The sequence below is a fragment of the Adiantum capillus-veneris genome, chromosome 25, assembly GCF_014529385.1.
Source record: "Adiantum capillus-veneris isolate H3 chromosome 25, ASM1452938v2, whole genome shotgun sequence".
Taxonomy (NCBI): Eukaryota; Viridiplantae; Streptophyta; class Polypodiopsida; order Polypodiales; family Pteridaceae; genus Adiantum; species Adiantum capillus-veneris.
Genome location: NC_140955.1, coordinates 115,026,721 through 115,051,332, shown reverse-complemented (window position 1 = coordinate 115,051,332; position 24,612 = coordinate 115,026,721). Strand labels below are relative to the sequence as shown.

At 46.6% G+C, this 24,612-nt stretch overlaps 1 protein-coding gene and 1 pseudogene across 3 annotated transcripts; one reads left to right on the top strand and one right to left on the bottom strand.

Annotated features, from left to right (window-relative positions):
* Positions 1 to 741: 741 nt before the first annotated feature.
* LOC147425501 (uncharacterized) lies at positions 742 to 4,695 on the bottom strand (annotated as a pseudogene). Its single transcript, XR_015186384.1, has 8 exons — positions 3,751 to 4,695; positions 2,429 to 2,848; positions 2,101 to 2,307; positions 1,849 to 1,980; positions 1,596 to 1,759; positions 1,375 to 1,514; positions 1,142 to 1,291; positions 742 to 1,055 (listed from the first exon to the last, which is right to left on the bottom strand). The product of XR_015186384.1 is annotated as an uncharacterized LOC147425501 (transcript).
* A 900-nt stretch (positions 4,696 to 5,595) lies between these two features.
* Positions 5,596 to 24,074, top strand: LOC147425500 (uncharacterized). 2 transcript variants are annotated; one of them, XM_086499689.1, is made up of 8 exons: positions 5,596 to 5,742; positions 5,859 to 6,055; positions 6,642 to 6,696; positions 6,854 to 6,958; positions 7,079 to 7,142; positions 7,309 to 7,385; positions 23,307 to 23,390; positions 23,475 to 24,074. In XM_086499689.1, exons 6-8 carry the CDS (start codon positions 7,314 to 7,316, stop codon positions 23,490 to 23,492), a joined length of 174 nt encoding a protein of 57 aa, XP_086355815.1. In that variant the 5' UTR covers positions 5,596 to 5,742; positions 5,859 to 6,055; positions 6,642 to 6,696; positions 6,854 to 6,958; positions 7,079 to 7,142; positions 7,309 to 7,313; the 3' UTR covers positions 23,493 to 24,074. The 2 variants fall into 2 exon arrangements, with proteins under 2 accessions (XP_086355815.1, XP_086355816.1); XM_086499690.1 differs by lacking the exons at positions 5,596 to 5,742; positions 5,859 to 6,055; positions 6,642 to 6,696; positions 6,854 to 6,958 and having other exon boundaries at positions 7,074 to 7,142; positions 7,234 to 7,385.
* The last annotated feature ends 538 nt before the right edge of the window (positions 24,075 to 24,612 follow it).

Genomic DNA, 24,612 nt, shown 5'->3' with positions numbered 1-24,612 from the left:
CAATGCCAATGCACACAAATACTATGTATCGTCCTTTAAGTTTGCAACCACAATGTGCCTACATGGTATGCCAACAAAGGGTTGTCAGTTTGTCATTTTTAATACAAGCACCTTTGCTTTTCCGAGGATAATAAATCCACCAAAGATAAAACACACAAGTTAAGAGTTGCTATTCTCTATGAGCAATCAAATTATTAAAACATTACAAAGAGAGAGGGAGAGTTTCAATCGCTGACATTCTGACAAGAAAGAGATTCCAACAAATGTATACAAAACTTAGCTACGACGAGCTTAAAATGTGTTTAACCTGCTTGCTAAATCTGAAGCAAAGGAAATCCATATGTGTAAACTCAACAAACACCCCACTTGGACTACAATGCCGGCTATGACAATGTCACGCTCTCACCGCTCATGGAGCTTCTCAACACCCACAACGCAATCCGAGCCAACAACCACACTTAAAGAGATAAAAAAATAGAATATATGCATGCTCCAAACACCTTAGCAATACTAAGAGCCACCAATAACATCTCACCACAACACCTAAGGCGGTTCATTCCAGCTGATTCAACTTAACCACATTCATGAATGGTACCAACACATACCACAACCCATAATGAGCAATTGTAAATTGACAAAATAACAGCACTACGACAAAATAAATTGACAATGAGATTGAAACATAAGGCTGATCATTACGTAGACTTAATTAAAACATCCAAAGGGTGTGCTACATTGCGCATGAATACGTAGCTAGGTAAGCCGGTTTACAACAAAAAACATTCACTTAGATCCGCTCAAAACGGAGGGCTCAAAATCCATAAAGTACACCGTTGTATAAGTACAGTGTCAATTGAGTTCATATGTTGGATATGCTCCCAAAACACCAGCCCCCGAGCGTGCTATTGCTCATGCGTCTCTAGACCTCCGCCAAACAACGTAAGCACCAATCATGCAGCTGCACCCTCAGAGTGCATACGTCCATGTCCTCGAACCAATCCTTTGTAAGCCAATGTCGCCCAGGCCGGTCTTCCAATCCACCTGCAATCAGTTCCCTGCAGAACAGTGCCGTATGTTAGTCCATGCAATGACCCTCCCTAACAACCTGTCGACACTATTGCACAGTGTAGCATGATCTCACCTCATGATCCTCATGACATAAAATCCGCAATTGATCGCATTTGTCTGTTGAGGCACATCCACAACTTTGAGCTCAATCTCTTCCTTGGAATCATCCAAAGCACGTCGAATATAGTTGTCATGTACAAATTCTGCCAGGCTTCGAAGGCCACTAAGGCACAACCATACAACAAACCAGGTTAGCTGAATTTAACCACATCTGTTGGGCACAACAATCACATGATGAAAACCAACCTTTGCACTTGCTCTAGGCACTCGAAAGGGTTTGTCAAACCCTTGAGGGAATCAAAATGAATCAGATAGTGCTTCTTGCCAGGCAATCGGAGAGCCTTGCTCCCCTATTCAAGTAGAGAGCAAAAAGAGTCCAGTGATGCCTTCAAGCACACATTGTTAGTGTTACGAATGAGAATTAGTTCAGAATTCACCATACAAAGCATTATGTCACCCTGAAATACCTGCAAATGACTGGCCAAAAGCAAAAGACCAGCTCTGACATGTCAACACCGCTAAATTGCCCCTGAAGAAAATTGGACAGAATACGTCCCTCCATTGTAAACCAAAGCGAATCGACAAAGTATACTTTCCTTAGGATGGTCGGAGGCAAGGTGTGCTCCATCCACTTGTGCAAAGATTTCAGTTTCCAAATTAAAACACATGCAATCCTATATGTGTGTACAGCCATTTACAATGATCAGGGCAAGAGAGAACTTACTGGCCAAACAAGTCAATAGTCCTACTACTGGCCTCGCCACGCAATATGTCAATTACTAATCGCTGATCTACATTAACTGATAACTTGAACCGGTCGGAGGTGAAAGTAATGCATGCAATAGAGCCAAGCTTAACATGCGATAACAATCAAGGCTTAGCGTGCAAGTTTTATAGAAGAAAAAGAGGCCCAAAAAAACCAGCAAGCAATTAAACCGTAAACCAGTAAGTAAACCAGCTCATGACTTGTACCCACCTGGCAGCTGCAATGTTTCCTCGTGTCGTGACAACCCTACCTCCCCCTTCTTCCATAACTCTTACCTGGCCATTTTGTATGGCAAAATTCAGAGACACATGTGTGGTTGCCGCTGCACCAAGTGGGGTTGAGACATCAACAACCACCCGAGTCTTCATTGACGAACAAATTTGCAGCTTTGGTCTATGTTGTTTCACAATTCCCTGCATGGTTAAAAGAAGATTTTACGCCAAATCAGTCGAACAAATTTGACACCGTAAACCTGCCAAGAATAACAACGAAATAATGCATGCCACTAATGCAATTAGGAAGATGTTCCACTACCTCCTCGTGCACAAGATCAACGTTGAGCGTCATGGATGCAAACCGGCTAAATGTATCTGTATTTGCAGCAGGCACCTCCTTTGTGTCCACAATCTCAAGAGGCAGTGAGGGCGGTGTATCTCCAAGCCCAAGGGAAGTCGAGTCAGCGGAGTCAGCGGAGTCCTCTTTCGCGTTGCTTGCTCTCCCCTCCTCCTCCCTGCATTGCTCTTTGTCTTCTTGGCCATCTTTATCCTCCTTGATGTCTTCATCCTCCATCCACTCATAATGTCCGTCCTCTTCATCTTCTCGGTCCGACTGAAAATCATCCGCATCCTCCTCTTCTTACTCTTCAACCTTGCCCTTGAAGTTGTCCATGGGCTGGCTGTCCTCAATGTCATCCATCATGACATTTAACCAAGGAGGTAAAACCTTGAGCCGCCTCTGCATTCAATCACCAAATAAAACCACAAGTTAGTCCCCCATTGAACCCAGCATGTTCAAATGAATGTAGCCAAAAAACCAGTACCAGATAAAACCACAAGCAGCCTGTAAGAAACAAGCAATTTTACATAAAATGATTTCAATCAAGATGTCGAGAATTAGCTTAAAATTCCTCCGAAAGCCATCGGTAAACTAGGGCAACTACCGGCAAACAATGCACTGCCCTGTAAACTAGGACAACTAGCAGCAAACAATGCACTGCCTTGTAACTAGGACGAAGAAAGCAAACATGCCTCAACCACAAGTAATTAATGCATTGCCTTGTAAACTCGGACCAAGAAAGCAAACATGCCTTAACACAAGTAGTCATAGACTTCATCGGGCCTAAATTAGCCATTCAAACGGGATCTAGTGCAATGTGAATCTAAACTGCTCTCAGTAAACTAGGCCGCTTTTGGGCAAAAAATCCACCTTGAACTAGGATGCCACAACAAAGTGGACCATGCAAAGCAAGCATGCCACAACAAATGTAGTATTAAGCCATGCCGCAATAATATGTAAACTTGGTAGAGTCGCCATGAGTTTTTCAATAAACTAGGACAACTTCTAGCAAACAATGCACCTTAAGATAAGCTGGGACTAGGCAAGCAAACCTGCCTCAACTCATTAATGGTAAATGGTTTGCAAGGATAATCTCCAAGGTCATTATGCCTAAATCATCCATTTAACGGGAGAAATCTCAATGTGGACCTAAACCCGTCTCAATAAACTAGGATCGCATTCGGGCAAACAATCCACCTTCAAGTGAACTAGGACTAACAAAGCAAACATGCAACACCAAATGTAATAATAAAGCATGATGCAATAATATGTAAACTCGAAGGAGTGGCCATGGTACTCACATTCTTTTCATAACCTTCGTCGATTTGCTGCTGGATGCGATCCATGCGCTCTTTTGAGGATGCGAGGTAGGCTGCCATGCGCTCTTTGACAATCTTCTCAACAAACTCGACCTTTGAGACTCTTCTAAACTCAGGCCTGAGCTTATCCCACTTCTCAGTCGCTCGAAGACGATGAAGGCGCTCTGTTTTTTTCAGATTTAATGCAAACTTCCTATCTCTATCCTCGAAGCGCATCTTTGCTTGCTTGTGCCATTGTGCACTATCTCTTGAATTTGGCGGTTTTGCTCTTGAGCCCATTTCAGCATTGGAACGCCTACCTCCCTTGCGAAGGGGAATGACCACATCAAGCCCATGCTCTGTCTTTAGATGCCTCTCCATCCGCAATCGAACCAACTCAAAGTGGAACTGCTAAGGGCAATGATCGCTCGCTCGACATTGCCGTGCAAGCCTTCCATCAGGCAAGAAGACCTCAACATATGGCAAGGGTTCAACCATGGCCGAGGATGCACCAATGCCTCTATCTCCTTCTCCCTTCAAAGAATCCATATTGTTTTGCGCTCCGTCGCCCACCGTCTCGACACACGGCTGATCCCTCTTGCCTTCACCAACTTTTTCTTTATCAAGGTTCTTTTTGTTTGCCTTAGCTCTTCCAGCCTTCTTCTCATCCACTTCATTTTCATTCTGATCAGGCTCTTCAAACATGCCTTCCAACTTCTTTCTTAGGCGCGGATTTGCTGATTTTGGTGTCTCCACTTGGGCCATATTGCCTGAGCATGGAGAAGGCTGATTCTCCGTTTGCTTTAACTCCTTCTCCCTTAGCCGAGGCCTACAACGAGGAACTTTTACAGGCGAAGCCTCCCCCGTGCCCCTCCTGAGATCTGACCCATGCTTCTTTCCAACTAGCTTCTTTGCCTGCACCTCTTGATGTGGCCTTCTTGGTGCCATAGTTTTTCCTGTGGTGATCACCATACAATGAACATTTTATTGTAAGAAACACCAGCAGCCATTCATCATAGCATGGCAACATGCTTGCAAGCACCATAACGGACAAGCAGGACGACTCATGTTGGCAAAAATATGCATGAAGCAGAAGGCATTGGGACACAGCTCTCTCTCTCTCTCTCTCTCTCTCTCTCTCTCTCTCTCTTCCACACACACACACAAACCTGCTGCCCGGTTCTCTACAAAATTGTTGTTGTCCGTGGGCTCATAGAGTGTGTGTGTGTGTGTGTGTGTGTGTGTGTGTGTGTGTGTGTGTGTGATGCAACATGACAAGCAACAGACGATAAAAACATATTTTCTTGGAGGTGGTTTTGGGGCGGTGTCACACACACACACACACACACACACACACACACAACACAGACACATACCTGGTAATCCCGCCTACCGTCCCAATCTGTACCTGTGCCACAATCTCCACCTGGCTCCAATCTTCGTCTGTGTAGACCCCAGATGGCTCGTCTAACGCAATGCAGGCCCTCCCCCAGGCCCTCTCGCATGAGCTTGCAGCAAAACTCCCTCTGCTTGAATGCCCTAAACGCAGTCACTCACCCCCCATCCTCGGGGTTCCATCCGCATGCATGCAACGTATGAGGTATCATGAAGTGCAGGCCGTCCACCTCAGCCCACCCCCACCCCCATTTGCCACTGGGACTCCACCTCAGCCCATTTGCGCCACGTTTCTTGTCCACGTCACCCTCCCGTCCGAGTTTACCTCCTGGTGCTCCCGTTTACCAAAACCCGTCCAAGTTTACTTTTTTTGCCACGTGTAGTGCTCCGATGCCCTCAACCAACGCGCCCCACTTCCGCACCCTTGATCCCACCGCCTGGGCTTCCTTAAAGCTCCCGTGCCCCTTAGTGCTGAGGGTCAGCCTCCCTTCTCTCTCCTCTGAGTGCTGCCATACGCGCCCGTTCTCTCTCCTCTGCCATACACCCAGCTTATCTGGCGGCGCGAATTCAGATTCTGACGTTCATGTGGCGACGGCAAAGGTGCATGAGAATTGCCATTGATTCTCCTCTTACTTTCCTTTATATGAATTGAATCACCTACTAGTTTTTATTGCTGTTGAGGGAATCTTAAAGTAGGACCCGTAAACTGTTGCCAGGAAATTTTTGGGTTGAAAATTGAAACTTTGGAGTGCTGAAGAGCCTGCGCGCCATTCTCTGCATTGCTGGGGAGCTTGCTTCCGGTTTCTGGAGAAGGTTGTCATGGCTGCATCCCTTGTTCCTGCCTGAAGAATGAACTTCTGCCTTCTCTTGCCACCCTCTTTCCCAGCATCGCCATTCCCTCTAGGCTTCTTAGGTATATGAGTCTCTCCCTCTCAGGTAGATCAATTCTGTGCTTCCATGTCCATATTGCTGATCATACTGCATTGTCAGTTTTTGCTTGCCCTCAGATACGAATCTTTTCTCCATGTAATGAACGTGGGTTGTTAATGAGGCGTAATTCTGTCTTTTTAAGTACTGGGGATATTAATGTACCTGTTTTTTGTGCCTACATTGCAACGCTGGCCTTAATGCTCTTCCTCTGTTTGAAATATTGAGTCTTGTGCTTCTAAAATACATTTTCTCAGTAAACAATGATTGGCAAACTCTCCGTCAGTATTGGTAAAGGGTACCCAATCAAACTTCCAATGCATATTCTATTTTGGGATATATGGGAGACATTTGCAAGATTTTTGAGTATTTCTGGCCTTTTAAGCTTGCTGTCAGTCATCTGAAGCCATGTTTATTGTACAATTTGTCAGAGGAGTACTTCATATCAGACATTGTGTCCCTATCGTAGTGGTCAACTTCTTGTTCTTTAAGGATGGACATTATATATTTAGCGAAACAAGAATTTCTTATGCCATGTGCTGAAGTTTACATGACATGTATGTCTTGAACAGAGAAAGCTTGGCAAGACCCATCAATTTCCAGAGGATCTGCTGCTCAGCAATACTAGTAATACTCTTTTGTTATTAAATACTTAAAGACTGTATGGTTCTACTGTGAAGAAGTTCTAGCTGGCAAAGAGGCAAAAAGTGCAGGCAAAGTTGTGCAGTTTGTTCAGGCCACATTTATTAATATGGTCTCTTTGGCTATTTTCTGTCAATTGTAGACTCTTCCTGACCCAGTACAGATGCTTGAGCCTTTGGATTATTAAACTTCTGCACCGACACCTTACATTTCAATATATGACACTGCATAAAGAGATGGTGCTCAGGTAAGGAGTCAGCGTCACACTTGAGCTCTGTTTTACCTTGACAGAAATTATGGTTTAAACATTGTGGCTCATAGACACAGGAGAGTGAAGTGGCCTGACGGTTGACAATGTCTGATGCAGATGGTGGGAATTTCTCTTACATTAGCAGATAAGCTTAAGATCGCACGTGCACTCAAGTAGCTTGGTTAGTTGCTTAATTAGGCCTATTGCCTACTTTAAGGGTTTAACTATTCAAATTAAGGGGGTAGTGACCATCTCCTATTTTGGTTGGTAAGGTGTGGAGTATATCGAGGGTGGATGGCCAGGCTCAAATAAAAAAGATGCTGAATTTTTTAGTGTTTGCAAGGCAGAAATTATGACCAATAAGACACAAACAAAACTGACTGCTTTTGGGGCGACGCGAAGGAAAGGCACCACGTGTGATGAGGCATGGTCTTCTATCTTGAAAACTAATGTACTTTTTGGTTCTAAAAGTCCTACTGATAGGTGATCATGTTTGAGTGCTGGCATTGCTGAGTCTGTCTTTTGTTATCTGCATCTGCTTGAATTCAGATTATTTTCTCTTAATGCTGTTGACGAATTTGACTGGTTCAGTTGATGTTAACAAGTGAAATGTAAGTATTGCATACAAAGATGCTTCTTTGGAGCCAGGAGTGTAGAACTTAGGTGCAAACGAGGCAGTGGTTTAGGGTCAACAATGCCAAAAATAGCAGTAAAATGGCATTATTTGGCTAAAAATGGTCAAAAAATCCACATCAATCATGGTGCCATGATGATCAAGGGGGGGGGGATTGCTTAACGAAGGAGACAACAACTTTCTTGTGGGTGCTTCCATGCAGTCCTGCTCTTTTTCCTTCTTGTTTTTGGGTGAATGAAGAAGTGATTTAGGGTTCCTCCCATCAAATGTGTGTGTAGACTCGTGTGTGACAACGTTGAAGTTCTTATGGATGTGTGTTGACGGAGAATCAAGGGAAGAGACTCGGGTTTTTTGTAGGGCAAGTTTGTGTGTGCATGTCCAATTGGAGGTGAGCCACAAGAAAGAGTGAGAGATTGGAGTTTTGTGTTGTTTTTGGTGTCTTTTGAGAGATGAGTTTTGTAGGCTGAAAATGATGGTTTTTCTGTGTCTTTTGATTTGTTTGTGTGGTGTATTTCCAAGGCTTGTAATTCCAAGCCTTGGGATTTACATGTCGCCTTGCGGTTTCTTTTGGGTTGGCGGGTGCTCGCAATTCCAAAAATATGAGGCTTGATTTGGGGAAAGGAGACCATCTTGTAGAGACCAAGGCTTGTAATTCCAAACCTTGGGCTCTACATGTCGCCTTGTGGTGTGTTTTGGGTTGGGGGTGCTCGCAATTCTGAAAATGCAAGGCTGGAGTTGGGGGAAAGGAGACCATCGTGTGTGTTTGGCGGAAGTTTGTGCCTAGAGAGAGTGTTTTTCAAATGGCAAGGAGGCATAATGTTAGAGGTGCACGCTTTTTGCTTTTGTTGTCACTATCACATACATAGAGCAACATACACATGGCAGTAGCGCATGCACAACGCGTGCACCCCCAACCCAAGAATCACACTTATGAGCTAGCAAGGTCTCTCTGAGAGTTTTGTTATTCACGATGACAATATGACTTACAAAGAGTGGGCTCCCTTCTAACTTGTGTAAACACAAGCCAGAGGAGAAGCACGCAAAGGTGACCATTATGGAGACCAGGCATTCTTCGAAAGAGATACTCAGTTTTGATCCGGCTAGAGAGGTGACAAACTCTAAAAGACTCATTGTAGTCACTAACAAGACAATATAACCATCAACTCCATCATGCATAGTATTGCCTAGAGTACTACGACGTCCCCACTAACGTCATCAGTGGCCAATAGTGGGTGTAGAACTAGGTACCAATATATGTTCCCCATACACCGACATACCACACACATGCACGACCATACATCAATACAAAGATTTGCGTACCGAGTTTATGCCATAACTCTAGAGATGTAGGGCAATAGACAATGTGGAGACACAACATAAAATTTGAGATATATGACTTCGAGGAGTTCAAGATAGTACACTTGTTGGACATAGGATTTGAGAGGGTTTCAAAGGACACCGAGACACCCACTAGTTATGGTTGCCATCTCTTTCAACTTTGGTCACAACGTTGTTTCGTTTTTTATAGTGGAATGCCACGATGGCCTAATTTAGGGCATGACATGAATCGCACGGATAGTCAGAGGGAGGTAGCACAATAAAAAATGTCCTCGTATCTAGAGAGATGGTACATTGAGCTACACACTTCACCAACCCCTCATTACCTATTGGTGCATATGATAAATTCTTGGCATTGTCTTCCTTATTTTCCATCTACACGCAACACGTTTATGAACACCTCATAGCACCATTTAATTCATATGTGATATTGCCAATGTCTATGCTCACCATTCTTATGAGGGCCTCTAATGGATGGACCCCTGGGAACCCTTAGGGACACTCGTTGGCCAGCTATCCTCTCTATATCCATTGCAAACATTAGCGGCTTCCCCCCCCAGTATGCTCTCGTAAGATGCGTTGCACCACCTTGAAGGACTATGCTAGAGAATAGATGGTGTGATAATGAATGCAAAGAGCTACACAAATGCCCTTATTCAAAGAGAGCACTGGGGTGATCATAGAGAGAAAGCCAAGGTGCTCACTCTCCTCGACCGGAGTTACGTGGAATGCGGAACGGGAATGGTGTGGAACGAGAGGCATAGAATACACCTAAATAATGCAATTTCTAACTCCTGTGATTCAATATAGCTTACAAGTAGTATTAGAGTCCTTTGACTCGAACACACAAGAAACCCAATTTGAAGGCTGTTCAGCCCATGGGCGAGCATCTCCCGCCGCCTAAAAAGTGCTCTAGGAAGTCATCTTATCCCACCATAACTACTCCTTTGGTGTTTGAGTGTTGCCCACACGAGACGAGGAACGTGCATGAGAAGAGGTAGCCATGGATGATGGAGAGCACTAATGGAGAAAGGGAGAGAGCTTGAGCCTTGAGTGGCCAGTCTCGACTCTTGAGCAATGAGAGCTTGAGAGGGAGGGAGCTGGAGAGGGTGAGGGGGTGGGGGAGGGAGAGAGCCCAAATGTCTTGAATGGAGGTGTGAAGTTTCAAGGGGTGGAGTATTTTATAAGTGGGGAGGCATGGGGGAAAAAGATTATGGATTAAAAAATTGGACCATTTAAGCATGTCCTGTCTGTCTTGGTGGTCGTGCTTGCTGTAGCCGGCGGGACCACTGCCCAGGTGGTGCGGGACAGTAAAACAATACTCGAGCTGTGAAAACTAGAATGTTAGCGCCTAGATAATGTAGATATTAGACAGGTTAATTAGGAGAAGGAGAGACTGAGGGGTAGAGACAGGATCAGGAGAGATGGAGAGGCAGAGTTCCTCCCCTACGTGGTACAAGCCCTTGAATAGGCATTTCTTTTATTTATATAAAGAATTATAGTACAATGCTCATGAGAGATGGTGCCCTACTTTTGAGAGAGAGAGAGAGAGAGAGAGAGAGAGAGAGAGAGAGAGAGAGAGAGAGAGAGAGAGAGAGAGAGAGAGAGATGAAATGAAATGAAATGTTATATTAACGTCTTCAAAAGACCAAAGTGACCTATGAGACCAGACAGTTACAATGCGGTGTATCTGATACAAAGTCAGATTAACAAAATAAATTAAACTAGGATAACAAAATATAAATACTGCGGAATCTTAAACTAAGCTGATAGGTGTGAAAGGTGAAAGGCGTGAAATGTGTGAACTAAGCAGTACAATGTGTAGACAATATGGGAGGGAAGTAGAGATCCATATTCATAGAGATCCATCTTCATCTGCACTTTGGACGACGAAAAAGTATGGCTCGAATCCTTTGCTGTAGCCTCCTTCGAAACTGTGTAGCTCCTCTTTTCTATCGGGGTCGTCTAGATCTCCCTAGCTCCAATGCTCGGTCTATGAGAATGCCAGTAGTGCGGGCAGACCTCTCCACTGTTGGCTGCTCCTCTGTCTGTTTTTCTGGGTGTACAATATCTAGTGTAAAGAAATTTGTGATCTGTCTCTTGGGGTTGTCTCTCTTCAGCTCTCCTCAGTAAAGTTTCTCTATGCCTGTGTAACTCAAGTAGATATAGCCCAAGACATCTCTGATCCTCATAACTCATGACCCTAGATAGAGGCTCAAAACCTTTTCTGAATAGACAATGAAAACGGCCTCGTATCTCATAGTACACTGTGCAATGACATATGTAATGTTCCTCTGTCTCTGGCTCTAGATGGCATAAGCGGCATATCCTGCTATCTGCTGGTGTCCCTCTGAATCTACCAGTCTCAATCTCGAGCTGATGTGAGGACGTGCGTATCTGGCCAATGGCACAACGCAAACCATGAGAAAGATGCGTGTCCATATAGCTAGGTCGAATCACAAACCCATCCCCCGTGAGGTGGAGAAGATGCTCTCTATAGAAAGACATCTTTGTGCCCAACTCTTGTATCGGCTCTATCCATGTCCTCCTCGTGTCCAGCTGGATCAGATCCTGACGAATGAGTCTATTAATCTCTACCTGCGTCAGAGACCTCAAGGGTGCCTGTAGAGAGTATTGAAAAGGAGGCAACCTGTCCATGGTGAAACCATGTGTCTGAAACCATGATGCCATCTGTGCATACCAGCATGATGTATCCCCATTAAGAGCTAATTGTCTGGAGGACTCTAGAGCCACCCTGGCATATCTGTCTCTGGTAGTATGTCACGATTGTGACTATGTTAACAGCAATACATCTACTCCTAGTTGCAGATACGCGAAGTGCCATGCCAAGGAGGACCCCTGCGCTTGGATGGTCACAATGCACACCCCTTTGCCCAAAGGACGTGTCTGGGTGCGACTCTTCGCCCAATGGTTGCAGCTCTTCGCCAAAAGGATGTGTCTTTACGTCTAAAGTTGTGTCTCTTCACCAAGAGACGTGTCTTTTCATTTATGTCTCTTCGTCTCCTATATAAGGAGCCCTTGTATCACACATTCAATCAATCAAACACAGAGTCCTCTAAGTCTTGTTTCTGAGTTCAAATTCAAGTTTCTTAAGTCTTAATCATGAGTTTAAGTACTTAATTAAAGATTAGTACCTAGAATCCTCACAGTGGTATCAGAGCAAATTTTTTTCCCGGGCCTTTGGACTCGGCGTCTACTTAGCCTCGCCGTTGCCGACCCTACCCGTGACACTCACCTAGTGTGTTGTATGGCCGCAGAGGAAAGATGGTATACTTCTACTACGCGTATGAGGTAACTTAAATTTATTCTGTTCCAATTACATACATATAGAACAAAGGACAGGGATGCAAATGTGGATGTGTGGGAGTGCCACGTACCTGGCCTCCTCATCGGGTGGTGTCCCTTCGAGTTTGTGCGCGCACCTCTTCATGCAAAAGGACGGTACCTCTTCACCTTGCTCGCACCCTTTCGCATACGGGTGTGTCACTTCGCCTGTGTGCCCATTCACTCGGCAAGGGGCTGAATTCCCTTTGTTGGCTGCTGCATATCCAAAGGGCACCTCTTCGTGAGAGGGCACCAAGGAAGCCACCCCTTCCCAAAGATCGCACCCCTTTCCTAGAGTCACACCTCTTTTCTTCCACGCTGACACCCTTTCCCAAATTGCTGAATTTTCAGGGCTGGCTGGTTTTTTTCCCCCCTTGCTGCAACTCTTCGCTGGCTGAATTCAGCGCTGGCTCAAGCGCTGCCTGGTGAATTTTTTTATGCTGGCCAATATTCTACACTGAGGCTTTATTTTACGATGGCAGCACCCTTATAAGATTGAGAATTTAACTTATTAAAATACCCCAAAATTTCAGCCCCAAAGTGGCCGGCCAACATTGACTGACATGCCCTAAATTTTTAAAGCCCATGTGAACACACTTAATCACTTAAAAGGCCCCAAAATTATTAGGTGCTCTAGGTGCTCCTCTTCGTGCTCACAGTTGCATGGATGCCGACGTCAACGAGTTCCGCGTGCCAGAGCCATACTTGAGCTACCTTGACGTACTCCCATAAGAGCCTCTTCCGAGAACTTGTTACCAAACCCGAAATTATCATTATTTCCGACTCACTGGCACCAAAAACCAATTCCAGAGGTTGTCCCAGAACCTGTTCACATAACTTGCACGTGTTCGAGTTCCTTTTGAGGCGTAACCATGCCAAATTCTCAGGATGGAGGTGGTCAATCTGATGATGCCCTTACTCTTATCAAGGAGCAGATGGCCACACTTTCCATAAGCCTCGCATCACATTACACTCGCTTGGATGAGATGCACACGGAAAACACTTCTCGAAGTCGACCTGCTGTTTCTCGAACTACTAATGCAGCATCTTCAACACCTTCTTCCGAAGCTTCAATGGACGAACCAAACGAACCAGATCCAACTGAAGAGGTAGACAATCGCGAACTTCAATTACTTTATAAAATTTTTAATGCTGCACAGAAGAAGAAGCTTGATGTTAAATTGCCGGAACCGTACAATGGTCGCTACGACAAGCGCGTGCTGGACCAATGGCTGTTCAAAATGGAGGTTTACTTATCAAACACAGATTCGATCGAGAGTAAAAAAGTTGCACTTGCTAGTTCTCTGCTCAAAGGCATAGCATTTCTTTGGTGGCAACGACGGGTTGCTGATGGTAAACACACACCTTCTTGGGATAAATTCCGGCATGCTATTCGCAAGGCGTTCGAACTTGCCAATGCGGATTTTCATGCCCGGTCCTCTCTTCGCCGCCTGAGCTAGACAGGTTCCTTGGCCGTATACATCACAGAGTTCCAAAGGCTAACTCTAGAGATAGAGACCCTTAGTCCCTTTGATAAACTTCACAGCTTTATTGACGAACTCAAACCCAACCTGAAGGACGATGTGCATAAATACAACCCTACCACCTTGGATGCTGCAATTGCCTATGTGGAGCGTCTTGGCGATAATTGACGCCCTACACGGAATTTTCTCCCTGGTAACAAATCTTCAAATAGCGCTCGCTTTTCACAGCCCGATCGCAAAGACAACTATAGCCAAAATCAGCAACATCAGTCTCTCTGGGCGACGGGACCGCCCCAACTCTATCGCAAAATCAAGTAGTATGCCTCTGGTGCCTCAGAGGCCGTTTCCCACCGTTCCATTTTCGGAGAAACGGTGTCTTTTACCTTTGTTTTTTTTTAGTGTAAAAAATCTGCATGTAACCTTTTATCCTCAATCAATTATCTTTTAGCCTTGGTATCATTTTTAGGCACTTGCGTTTCTCTGTACACAGATTGTGCTCTATGCGTAATGATTTCCCTCTCTTTCCAAGGTTGACCGGGTACTTGAGAGTGAGTCTTGTAGCATCTTAACACACTTTTTGTGGCTTTTAAGCATTTTGGGTGGCTGTGTGGGTGGGTGTGTGCATGTTTAAGTCCTATAATAGTTTGTACACTAAGATAATATTTTAATTAAAAGAAACACCCTTTCTTGACCGCTTTGACCTTGACCTAAACTCCGGCTTTTTCCGTTTCCATTTCTTGTTGTACACACAGAGAGAGAGAGAGAGAGAGAGAGAGAGAGAGAGAGAGAGAGAGAGAGAGAGAGAGAGAGAGAGAGAGAGAGAGAGAGAGAGAGAGAGAGAGAGAGAGAGGCCAGTCTCGCCTATTCTTCATGGCGGCTATGCCGGTCTCAAGTGCTCCTCACAGCGCTCCATCACCACTTGCCTGTCGCATGGACTGCACTGGCGACCTATTGACATGCATTGACTCCAAAGTACAACACTTGGCTCAGCATGCCTTAGTTGGCCGGATGATTGGACAGTCTCCACCCCGATCTTCTATACGTGATTGGTGTCAGACTGCATTGGGTACTACTCAGGGACGGATCTCGGAGCTTACACTTCTTGGCAGAGGCATATTCATGGTACATCTTTCAGATCTCGCCACCGCCTTAGCTCTCCTGGCTCGCTCTCCGATACTCTTTGATCGCAGGATGTTATACTTGACGAGGTGGTACCCCGAATTTTCCACCGAGGAGTTTGACAGTCGACACCTTATTCCCAGATTCCTTCTGACGCTCTCCTTCCCGGATATGCCTCTCCATTTTATCGATGATCATCTCCTCCAGATGATTGCTGCTCATTTTGGCACGATAGTTCCAGGATCTTGCATCTTCTCGTCTGGCCCACCTCGCATTCAGGTCTTGGTGTTTGGGGATACTTCATTACCAGATAGAGTTACTGTGGCTGTGCGCGATCGAGACTACTCTCTCCAGATGGTAGTCAATGGCCGCCCAGGACAGTGCTTACGCTGTCACGAGATGGGACACTTGGTGCGAGATTGCCCCACCCAGCCACGACATTGGCGGCAGCAACAGCCGGCCCGCGGCAGTCATGCTCAGCCACTTGGTCAGCGTCAACAGCCGGTTCCTCCTTCTCACCTATCTACTACTCAAGCACCCAGTAGTCTACAAGCGCTCCTCGAGCTCCAGCCCCTCCCGTTCCTCCCTCTGCTTCAGCTCACACTGAGGCAGCATGGCAGACAGCGGGTCGTAATCATTCCTTTCGTTCTCATCAGCAACCAGCAGCACAGCCAGCTCCTAGTGTTATCTCTCCAGCTCCCTCTCAGGTTTCCACCACCCCCTTACCCCCTGCATCTCCTCACCATTCTTCTTCTTCGCAGCAGGACAACTTGCCTCTGCTAGCAGCTCCTCCTTCACCTGCAGTTCCTCCGCCCGCTCCTTCCCCTCTTCCCGAGGCCCCTGTTCCTATGCAGATGGATCATCCACCGCTACTTCCTCTCCCTCCTCGTCTTCCTCTCGCCCTTACTCTCCCCCATCCGCCTCCTGGTCCTCCTCCCTCAGCAGCTCATACATACGTCTCACGTAGTTTTCTCAGCTGTTGCCCTCTTTCCTGGGGCACTCATCGGGCTGAGATGTGCGGTGACTTGGAAGGACCATTGCGGGTGCAGCTCTATCTTCTGCATCACAAGATAGGTTGTGTTCCCTCTTTAGTAGGCAGTCGCTCTCAGCCTACCCATTCCTTTTTCCTTCCATTCCACGCTGCTCAGGAATGGTCCGAGGATCGGGTTCTACATTTTGTGCACTCACAGACTATGGCTCAGCTTCATTCATGGTTGTCTCCTTCCACTCTTGATGTTTTGTCTCCTCACTACCCTTCATGTATTGGTGCTATGGAGTGGAGTGATGTTTATGCTTGCAATTCACTGCCTATGGTCATTCATGTATCCTCAGCTGTGGTGCTTCCTATGTCTATGCGCATTTGGGGTGTCAAAGCTGCAGCATCGGTAATGCAATGTAAACAAGCTGAGGTCCGCAGTTTGTGCAATGAGACATCATATTTTAGAGAGGGCTGGCGGGTAGCTTTTCTACCGCCTGAGCCCACCCCTTGGATGGCCCAGTTGCCTCCAAGAAGATGCGCAGTTAGTCAGATGCTATTCATACTCTTTCATGTAGTCTATGGATTTACATGTAGTTTCTTGGAATGCTAATGGTTTACAGACTTCTCGGGTAAAAGGTTCCCGTAAGCTTTTACTTCGCAGAGATTTACACTCTCATGTAGTGGGCATTGTGGATATATTGCTAGTACAGGAGCATAAGATTGCCACTCCCTTTGGCAATCTCATGCCCTCGGGCGCCCGCACTTTTTGGGAGCCTGCTCTGGGCCTTCATGGACAGAGTTGCGGTGTATGCATCTGAGTGGGACCACGTTACTTGGCCTCAGTTCAGCAACATGGCACCCTCGTCGCTGGCAGAGCAATTTATGTTTCTATTCGGATTCAGGAATCTATCATTGGTTTTATGTCAGTCTGCACACCCACTACTCCTCGGGAGAGGGCTACATTTTGGTCCTCTTTGGCTGCTGTTCTACCTGCTGTAGACTCTTCGGTTGTTGGAGGCGACTTCAACAACATTGAGAGCGATTCTGATTGGCGAGCCACCACACCTCCAGTTCTATCATCCATCTCTCCTGATGAGTAGCCAGCTTGGGATCGATTTCTTCTAGCTATTCAGGGCGTTGACGCTTGGCATATACCCTCTTTTGGTCACCACCCTGCTACACTTCATTACTCTTGGGGGTTTCAGAGACGGCAGGGGAGATTATTAGAGCGTCTTGATCGTTTTTACATTGGCCCTTGGGCGGCAGCTCTAGGCGGATTCACTACTATATGGAGAGGAACCAGCCTCTCAGATCATTTACCCATCTCATTGTTTATCTCCTTCACTAGATCCTCTGCACAGAGGAGAGGTTGCCGCATCCCTGACAGTGTTCTCATCACTCCGGTATTATAGCAGCAGATTCATGACTTATGGTCCACAGATGCTTCTTATTGTGGACCTCCTGGAGAGTTTCTTGCTCATTGCATTACTCAGTCTAGTATTTATTGCCGTGCTCAGACCGCTATTATTCATCGTCAGTTGAGGGTACGTGAGTCTGATCTTCACATCCCTCTTGGTTCCACTCAGCGCTTACTCGAGGAGTGGCCTCAGGATGCTTATCTTTCTGGTAGACAGACAGAGCTCACAGAGGAGATTCGTCGCATACAGGAGGCTAGGTCTGAGTTCACTCATCATGCTTCAGTATCTCATTGGATAGCTAAATCTGATCGGATGAATAAAGACTTCTTTGCTGCGCATAAAGAGCGCCCTCCTGGCACCACCCTTCGGACTTTGTGCAATGCTCAGGGGACACTACATATGCATCCTGATGTTATACTTGATATGACTGCAGATTATTTTGAGACATTGTTCACTGCTGATGTATGCACTACTGAGGTTTTACATGCACGTGAGCAGATCTGGCATCACACGCGACATCGTTGTACAGACACTATGGCAGAGATCTTGTTGGCACCCTTCACACTTGTAGAGCTCCATGCTGCTATAGAGAGTCTTGATCCATCCTTCTGTCCAGGAGAGGATGGCCTCACTAGAGCTTTCTTTTTGACATATTGGGATGTATTGCATATACCACTGCTTCACGGTTGTCAGGACATCTTTGCATCAGGATATATGCATCCGGATCTTTGTTCAGGTCTCATATCTCTTATTTCGAAGGGGGCTGACACCACTCAGCTCCGACAGTGGAGACCTATTACCCTACTCCCTTCGGTCTATAAGATATTAGCGTTGATGATCAGCCATCGCTTGCGGCCGTTCTTACCCGATATTATTCATACTTCTCAGACAGGCTTTGTCATGGATCGATGCATCCTGGATAATATCTTCACTTTTTATGAGGCAGTGGAGTGGGCCAGATCATCTTCTGAGCCTCTCGCTTTTTTCATCCTTTACTTCGAGAAAGCCTACGATCGTGTTGAGTGGGACTTTCTCGAAGGAACGTTAGCCAGGATGGGTTTCCCTTCGAGATGGATCTCAGACATTTCCGCTCTCTTCAGGACTGCCAGCAGTGCTATTACTATTGGTGGTCGAGTCAGTCGCAGTTTTGAGCTTTCTCGATCTGTCCGTCAGGGATGTCCTCTAGCAACATATATGTATCTGTTTGTAGGAGAGACTATGTCCGACTTTCTTCGTGCTCAGAGTCATGCATTTTGTGGCTTGACCATGCCAACCTACAGCTCCAAACCTTATCGATCAAGAGTTTGCTGATGATACTATGCTCATGTTACGCTATTTGCTAGCTGCTCTTGATGCCATGCGGGAGGCCCTAGAGGTTTTTTGCATTGCCAGTGGTGCACGCATTAACTGGCATAAATCCTATGGGTTACTGGTTGCCAGTGATGACATACCTACTTGGGGGGTAGCTAATGGTTTCACATGGCTGCGACCGGGTCAGACATACAGATATGTGGGCTTTCAGGTTGGATTACATGTTACCTCACAGCAACAGTTTGCACCCGTGCTACAGTCTATTCGTAGGAAGCTATGCCATTGGTCTTCACGCCATCTGTCGTTGGTTGGTCGTGCATTGGTCGCCAACCAGGTCATTCTGGCTACATTATGGTATACGGCTTCTTGCTGGATGTTACATTCTGGTGTGATGGCTCCGCTCCGCCGCCTAGTGCGGAACTTTTTCTGGAGTGGCACAGACGGGACTATTGATACCCGTGCTCGAGTCCGCTGGCCCACGATCATTCGTCCTAGGTTAGAGGGAGGCCTTGGCATTATTGATCCGGAGTTACAGAGCCGCGCCCTTGTTACCAAGCTTATTGTTCAGGGTCTTTTTCCCGGACAAGAACCTTGGAAGATGCTTCTTCAGGCCGCTCTTTGCACAGTCACTCCACGACTCGGCACTAGAGATGGTCATACTTGGCAGACATAGTATCGTTTTCTCTTTACTGATGCCCCCTTGTCCACCACCTCCCTCTCCCCCTTCATCCGATCACTCCTTCAGATTTGGGTTTCCATGCGACAGGCTATCGTACGCTCACCTCCCTCATGTCGTGAGGTGATTGAGCGCCAGCCTCTCATTTGGAATGCTGCAGTTCTTGATTCTTCGGTTGATCCACCCCGTCAGCTTGGAGAGCAGACTCACATTGATTGGGCTGCCTGGGACGCTGGCCCCGCTGTCTCTATGCGGTTGTTTCATGAGACACGGATGCTAGATGCTGATGTTGTGGTAGAGCATTATAATATTGGTCGCGGGGTGGCAGACAGATTGCTTGAGATTGACACCGCCCTTCCTTCACAGTGGGATGTAGTCATGAGAGGCACGGTTCAGATGCCTCCCCATTGCGGCTGGGAAGGCCTCTTTGCTCAGAGCAGTCTCTTATTAGTTCGTTTAGACACCATGCTGTTCACAGTTGATACTGCCCAATTTGAGGGGATTCATGCTAGATTGACATATGATGCCACCTTTCCACATCCTATCCTTCCCGGAACTCGATGGGAGGCAATCAGAGTAGTTGGCTCCCGCGGGAAGCGTCGTTGTGTTGACCCTCGTTTCGCTTCCGCTGATGCTGCACTTTGGAGGCTTTGGGTGTGGGAGGGTCGTGCCCTATCTCAGCTATATTGGGACCCAGGAGAGTGGCATTGGCCTCACTCTAACCCTACATGTGCACCTGTATCCTTCTTTGATTACACTGTCAGGATTGGACGGTTAGCATTATTGAGACAGCAGCCAGAGCAGCCCACTCGTATGCGTTTCTGGTTACATTCAGGTCTCTCTCATGCCTATCTGCAGCAGTTTTGGTCCGCCATCTGGGATTTACATGCGGCTCGTCGTATTTCTTTTTTCATGTGGATAATTGCGCATGCGGGACTTCCAGTTGGGACTTGGCTAGCTACTATGGGTCATGATCCGTTATGTACTCGTTGTCCTTTACGACTCCCTGAGTCACCTGCACACTGTCTTTGGTCATGCTCAGCTTCCCATGTAGTGTGGCTTGCAGTTTGCTTTCTACTTAGCAGAGCAGGTGTTCAGCATGGATTTCTTACTTGGGGATCTGTCTCATGGTTGATGCCAATGCCCGGCCCCCCATCTTTTTTACGAGGGCTCAGGCAGAGATCCGGCCTTTATGCTTACCTCGGCTGGTTATCAACAAGGGACTTTGGCTATGCTACCACAGATTGCTTGGCAAGGGGATTCTCAGACACGTGATGAGGTTTTTTCAGTCATCACTAGTATTACACTTTGGAATGTTTGGAGAGCTCGTTGTCTCCACATTCTCAGTGCGGCTCCATAGCTCCTTCAGGATACCCTCACAACCATTTGGCTGGATATCATTCACACCCTGATTTGGCAGTGGGATTCTTCCTCAGGTGCATCTCGAGCAGCTGAGGCTCGCCGTTTTGCCTTCCTTCGGCGTTGGGCACGATCACCACTCTTTTTCACACTTACAGGGGGACAGATTACGTGGCATTATGCCCCTCCTCGGTGGTTTCTCCTCCACTCGTCACACCGACCACCATGAGATTGTTTTAGTCGAGTTGTCACTATAGTGGCTCTCCTCCTTACCTTCAGCTTGTACACCCCACGTGATAGGCTATTTTGGCATCCGCTGGGGATTATATTGCACTCAGTAATATATAGCCCTGACTTTTTCACAGAGAGAGAGAGAGAGAGAGAGAGAGAGAGAGAGAGAGAGAGAGAGAGAGAGAGAGAGATATGAAATGAAATGTTATATTAACGTCTTCAAAAGGCCAAAGTGACCTATGAGACCAGAAAGTTACAATGTGGTGGATCTGATACAAAGTCAGAGTAACAAGATGACAAAATGACAGAATGACAAAATAAAATACTATGGAATCCTAAACTGCTAGGTGTGAACTAAGCAGCTAAATAGCTAGTTGGGATAGCTAGATCACAGGAGATCCAGCATCGCTCGTTGGCGGATCTCATCAATCTCCTCCATGGTCAGTAGTCTGACCGGGCGTCGTGCATGTCGAGCCAAAGTGATCCGAATCCTCTGATGCAGCCTCCATCGATGCTGTGTAGTCCTCCGCAGTCGTGGGCATCTGGATCTCCCCAGCTCAGTCGCTCGGTCAATCAGAGTGCCTCTGGTGTAAGGCGACAAGCTCTGTTGTGGTAGTAACTCCTCCGGGTGTCCAGTGGCAGCTCTAAAGAAGTCTGTGGTCTGTCGCTGAGACTGGCTAGTCTCTCCTCTCATCAGGCTCTCTCTGTGTCTGCGCAGCTCGAGCAAAAACAAACCCAGGCATCTCTGATCCTCGTACCGCATGACTCTAGAGAATGGTCGAAAGCCCTCTCTGAACAAGCAATGGAAGCGGCCTCGTATCTCGTAGTAGACGGGGCAGTGGCATGTGTAGTGCAACTCTGTCTCAGGCTCGATGTCACACAGGGGGGATGTCCTGGCCTCTGCTGGTACTCCGCTGTATGTGGTGTGAAGATGTGCGTATCTGGCCAATAGCACAACGTATCCCATGAGACAAGTGGGTGTCCATGTATCTGGGCCTCGTCACAAAACCATCCTCCGTAAGCTGGAGGAGATGCTCTCTGTAGAAAGCCATCTTCGTGCCCAGCTCCTGTGCTGGCTGTATCCATGTCCTCTTGGTGTCTAGCTGAGTCAAGTCCTGGCGAATGAGCCTGGTAATCTCGGACTGTGTAAGAGTCAGAGAGGGCGCATCCAGTGAGTATTGGAAGGGAGGCAATCTGTCTATGCTGAACCCATGTGCCTGAAACCATGATGTCATCTCCCCATACCAGCATGCTGTATCTCCCTGCATGGCTAACTGTTGAGAGGACTCAAGTGCAAGGCGTGCATATCTGTCTCTGGGAAGTTCCCACATGCGGTGTATGAAGGAGACAGATCTGCCGAGCGCCTCAACCACTAGTGGGGGGGCAGCTAGCTCTGCTTGTACAATAGCACGTTGTACTGAAGCCTTGGCTCTAATGAGCCGCGAGATCATAGAGACCAGAGGCTTCTCCATGTCCCTCCATCCATCACTGCGGCTTGTCCTCCCGTGATGATCCAGTGAAGGTCCCCAAAACTCCGGGTTTTTCCGTTTCCATTTCTTGTTCTACTGAGAGAGAGAGAGAGAGAGAGAGAGAGAGAGAGAGAGAGAGAGAGAGAGAGATGAAATGAAATGTTATATTAACGTCTTCAAAAGGCCAAAATGACCTATGAGACCAATCTGTTACAAAATGGTGAATCTAATACCATGTCTAGGTACAAAAGAACTAGATACTACTACTAGAATCCATCCTCATCTGCACTCTGGATATCGAGAGAGTATGGCTCGAATCCTCTGTTGTAGTCTCCGTCAATGCTGTGTAGCCCCTCTCCTCAATCGTGGCCGTCTGGATCTCTGTAGCTCCAGTGCTCGGTCGATGTGAGAGAGAAATGAAATGTTATATTAACGTCTTCAAAAGGCCAAAGTGACCTATGAGACCAGAAAGTTACAATGTGGTGGATCTGATACAAAGTCAGAGTCAGAGTAACAAGATGACAACAATGACAAAAATGAAATGACAAATGTCACAATAAAATACTATAGAATCCTAAACTACTAGGTGTGAACTAAGTAGCTAGCTGGGATAGCTAGATCACAAGAGATCCAGCATCGGTCACTGGCGGATCTCATCAATCTCCTCCATGGTCAGTAGTCTGACCGGGCGTCGTGCATGTCGAGCCAAAGTGGTCCGAATCCTCTGATGCAGCCTCCGCCGATGCTGAGAGAGAGAGAGAGAGAGAGAGAGAGAGAGAGAGAGAGAGAGAGAGAGAGAGAGAGAGAGAGAGAGAGAGAGAGAGAGAGAGATGAAATGTTATATGAACGAATTCTAAAGGCCAAAATGACCTATGAGACCAAAGAGTTATGTCATGGTGAATCTTATACAAGGTCTGGATAAAAAGAAAGAAACTAACTTAACAAAAACACTAGAAAAAGGGATTTTGCATTGGCGATGCAGGTGGGTGCACACTCTTCTATAGTTGAAGCAAGCTTTCATGCCCTTGTTGATGGATTGGAGTTTGGAATCGTCAACTGCTCAGAGGTATGTTCTTTTTTTTCTTGGGAAGTGGATAAGCATGGTGCAGTCTTTGAACATTGAGACTAGCTGTCTGTTATTGTGGTGCAGGATGGATGCAACATGTAGGATCAAGACTTCAAAGTGAAGCTGAGTTTGCTTCTCCATTCAGGATGGCCAAAGTTTCAAGTGAACACCTTGTCGGCCGAAGAATGAACCGGATTTGGGGAGTGAAAGATGCAATGATGTGGAGGAAAATCATGCTTGTAGCACGCGGAAGTGGCCTAGTCTAAGCAGGCAGGCTTGAATTTAGAGTTCGAGTGTTTACAGATCCTGCAATGCTTGCTTGGCGTTGGCAGTCACAGGAGTTTGAATAAGATGCCCAGATGTAATGTGGCATCCCAAATGGCAGCTTATGGTTATCTGACATTGCCACCTTTTTCAAGGTTCGTAAGCATGGATAACAATTTTGTGTTGTTAGAGTTATATGGGTGTTCACCAAGAAGTTGGTTGAACATATTTACCAAGAATCCTGACATGCATCTCCTTTGAGTGGAGGCAATAGTCAACACCCTAGAAGCATTATTTTATTTAACTATGGATTGCCATGCTCGGAGTTAATTACACATGGATGTAACCTTTTGGTCTCTCTCTCTCTCTCTCTCTCACATATTCCAACATTAATGTTACTTTAATGAGACATTTCATCTCTCTCTCTCTCTCTCTCTCTCTCTCTCTCTCTCTCTCTCTCACATATTCCAACAGTCATTGAGGGGAAAGGGAATGTGTAGCTCTCTTGTGGATCTCTAGCCAGCATTTGATATGGTGCCACATGATATATAGATCAGGAGGCTAGATTATATTAAGGGAGGTGATGGTGTAGGGAATGGGCGCTGGGAGGCCTATTCGGCAGGTCAGGCGATTGACGGCAGCCGGAAAAGCCTGCTGCAGAATGGGTCGACCAACGGCCATTCCCAGCCGTCACTGTTGCTGGGAGGCTGACAGCTCAGCACCCAGAAACGGAATATTTTGCCCGGCTTACACGTCAGCATGCGGAAAAATAGTTGCGGGCTGTAGCCGGTGACTGTCTGCGGAATCAGTCGACCAGCGACTGTGACGAAGTATGCATCCTCTACATAAGAGTAGAGTGAGGGCTCTATATGTTTGCACACAAGTGCAGAGATGGGTGTTGCATCTTTGGGGTTGAGGCTTGTTCCGTTCAACGATTTTCCTTCACAGGAGTTAGCAA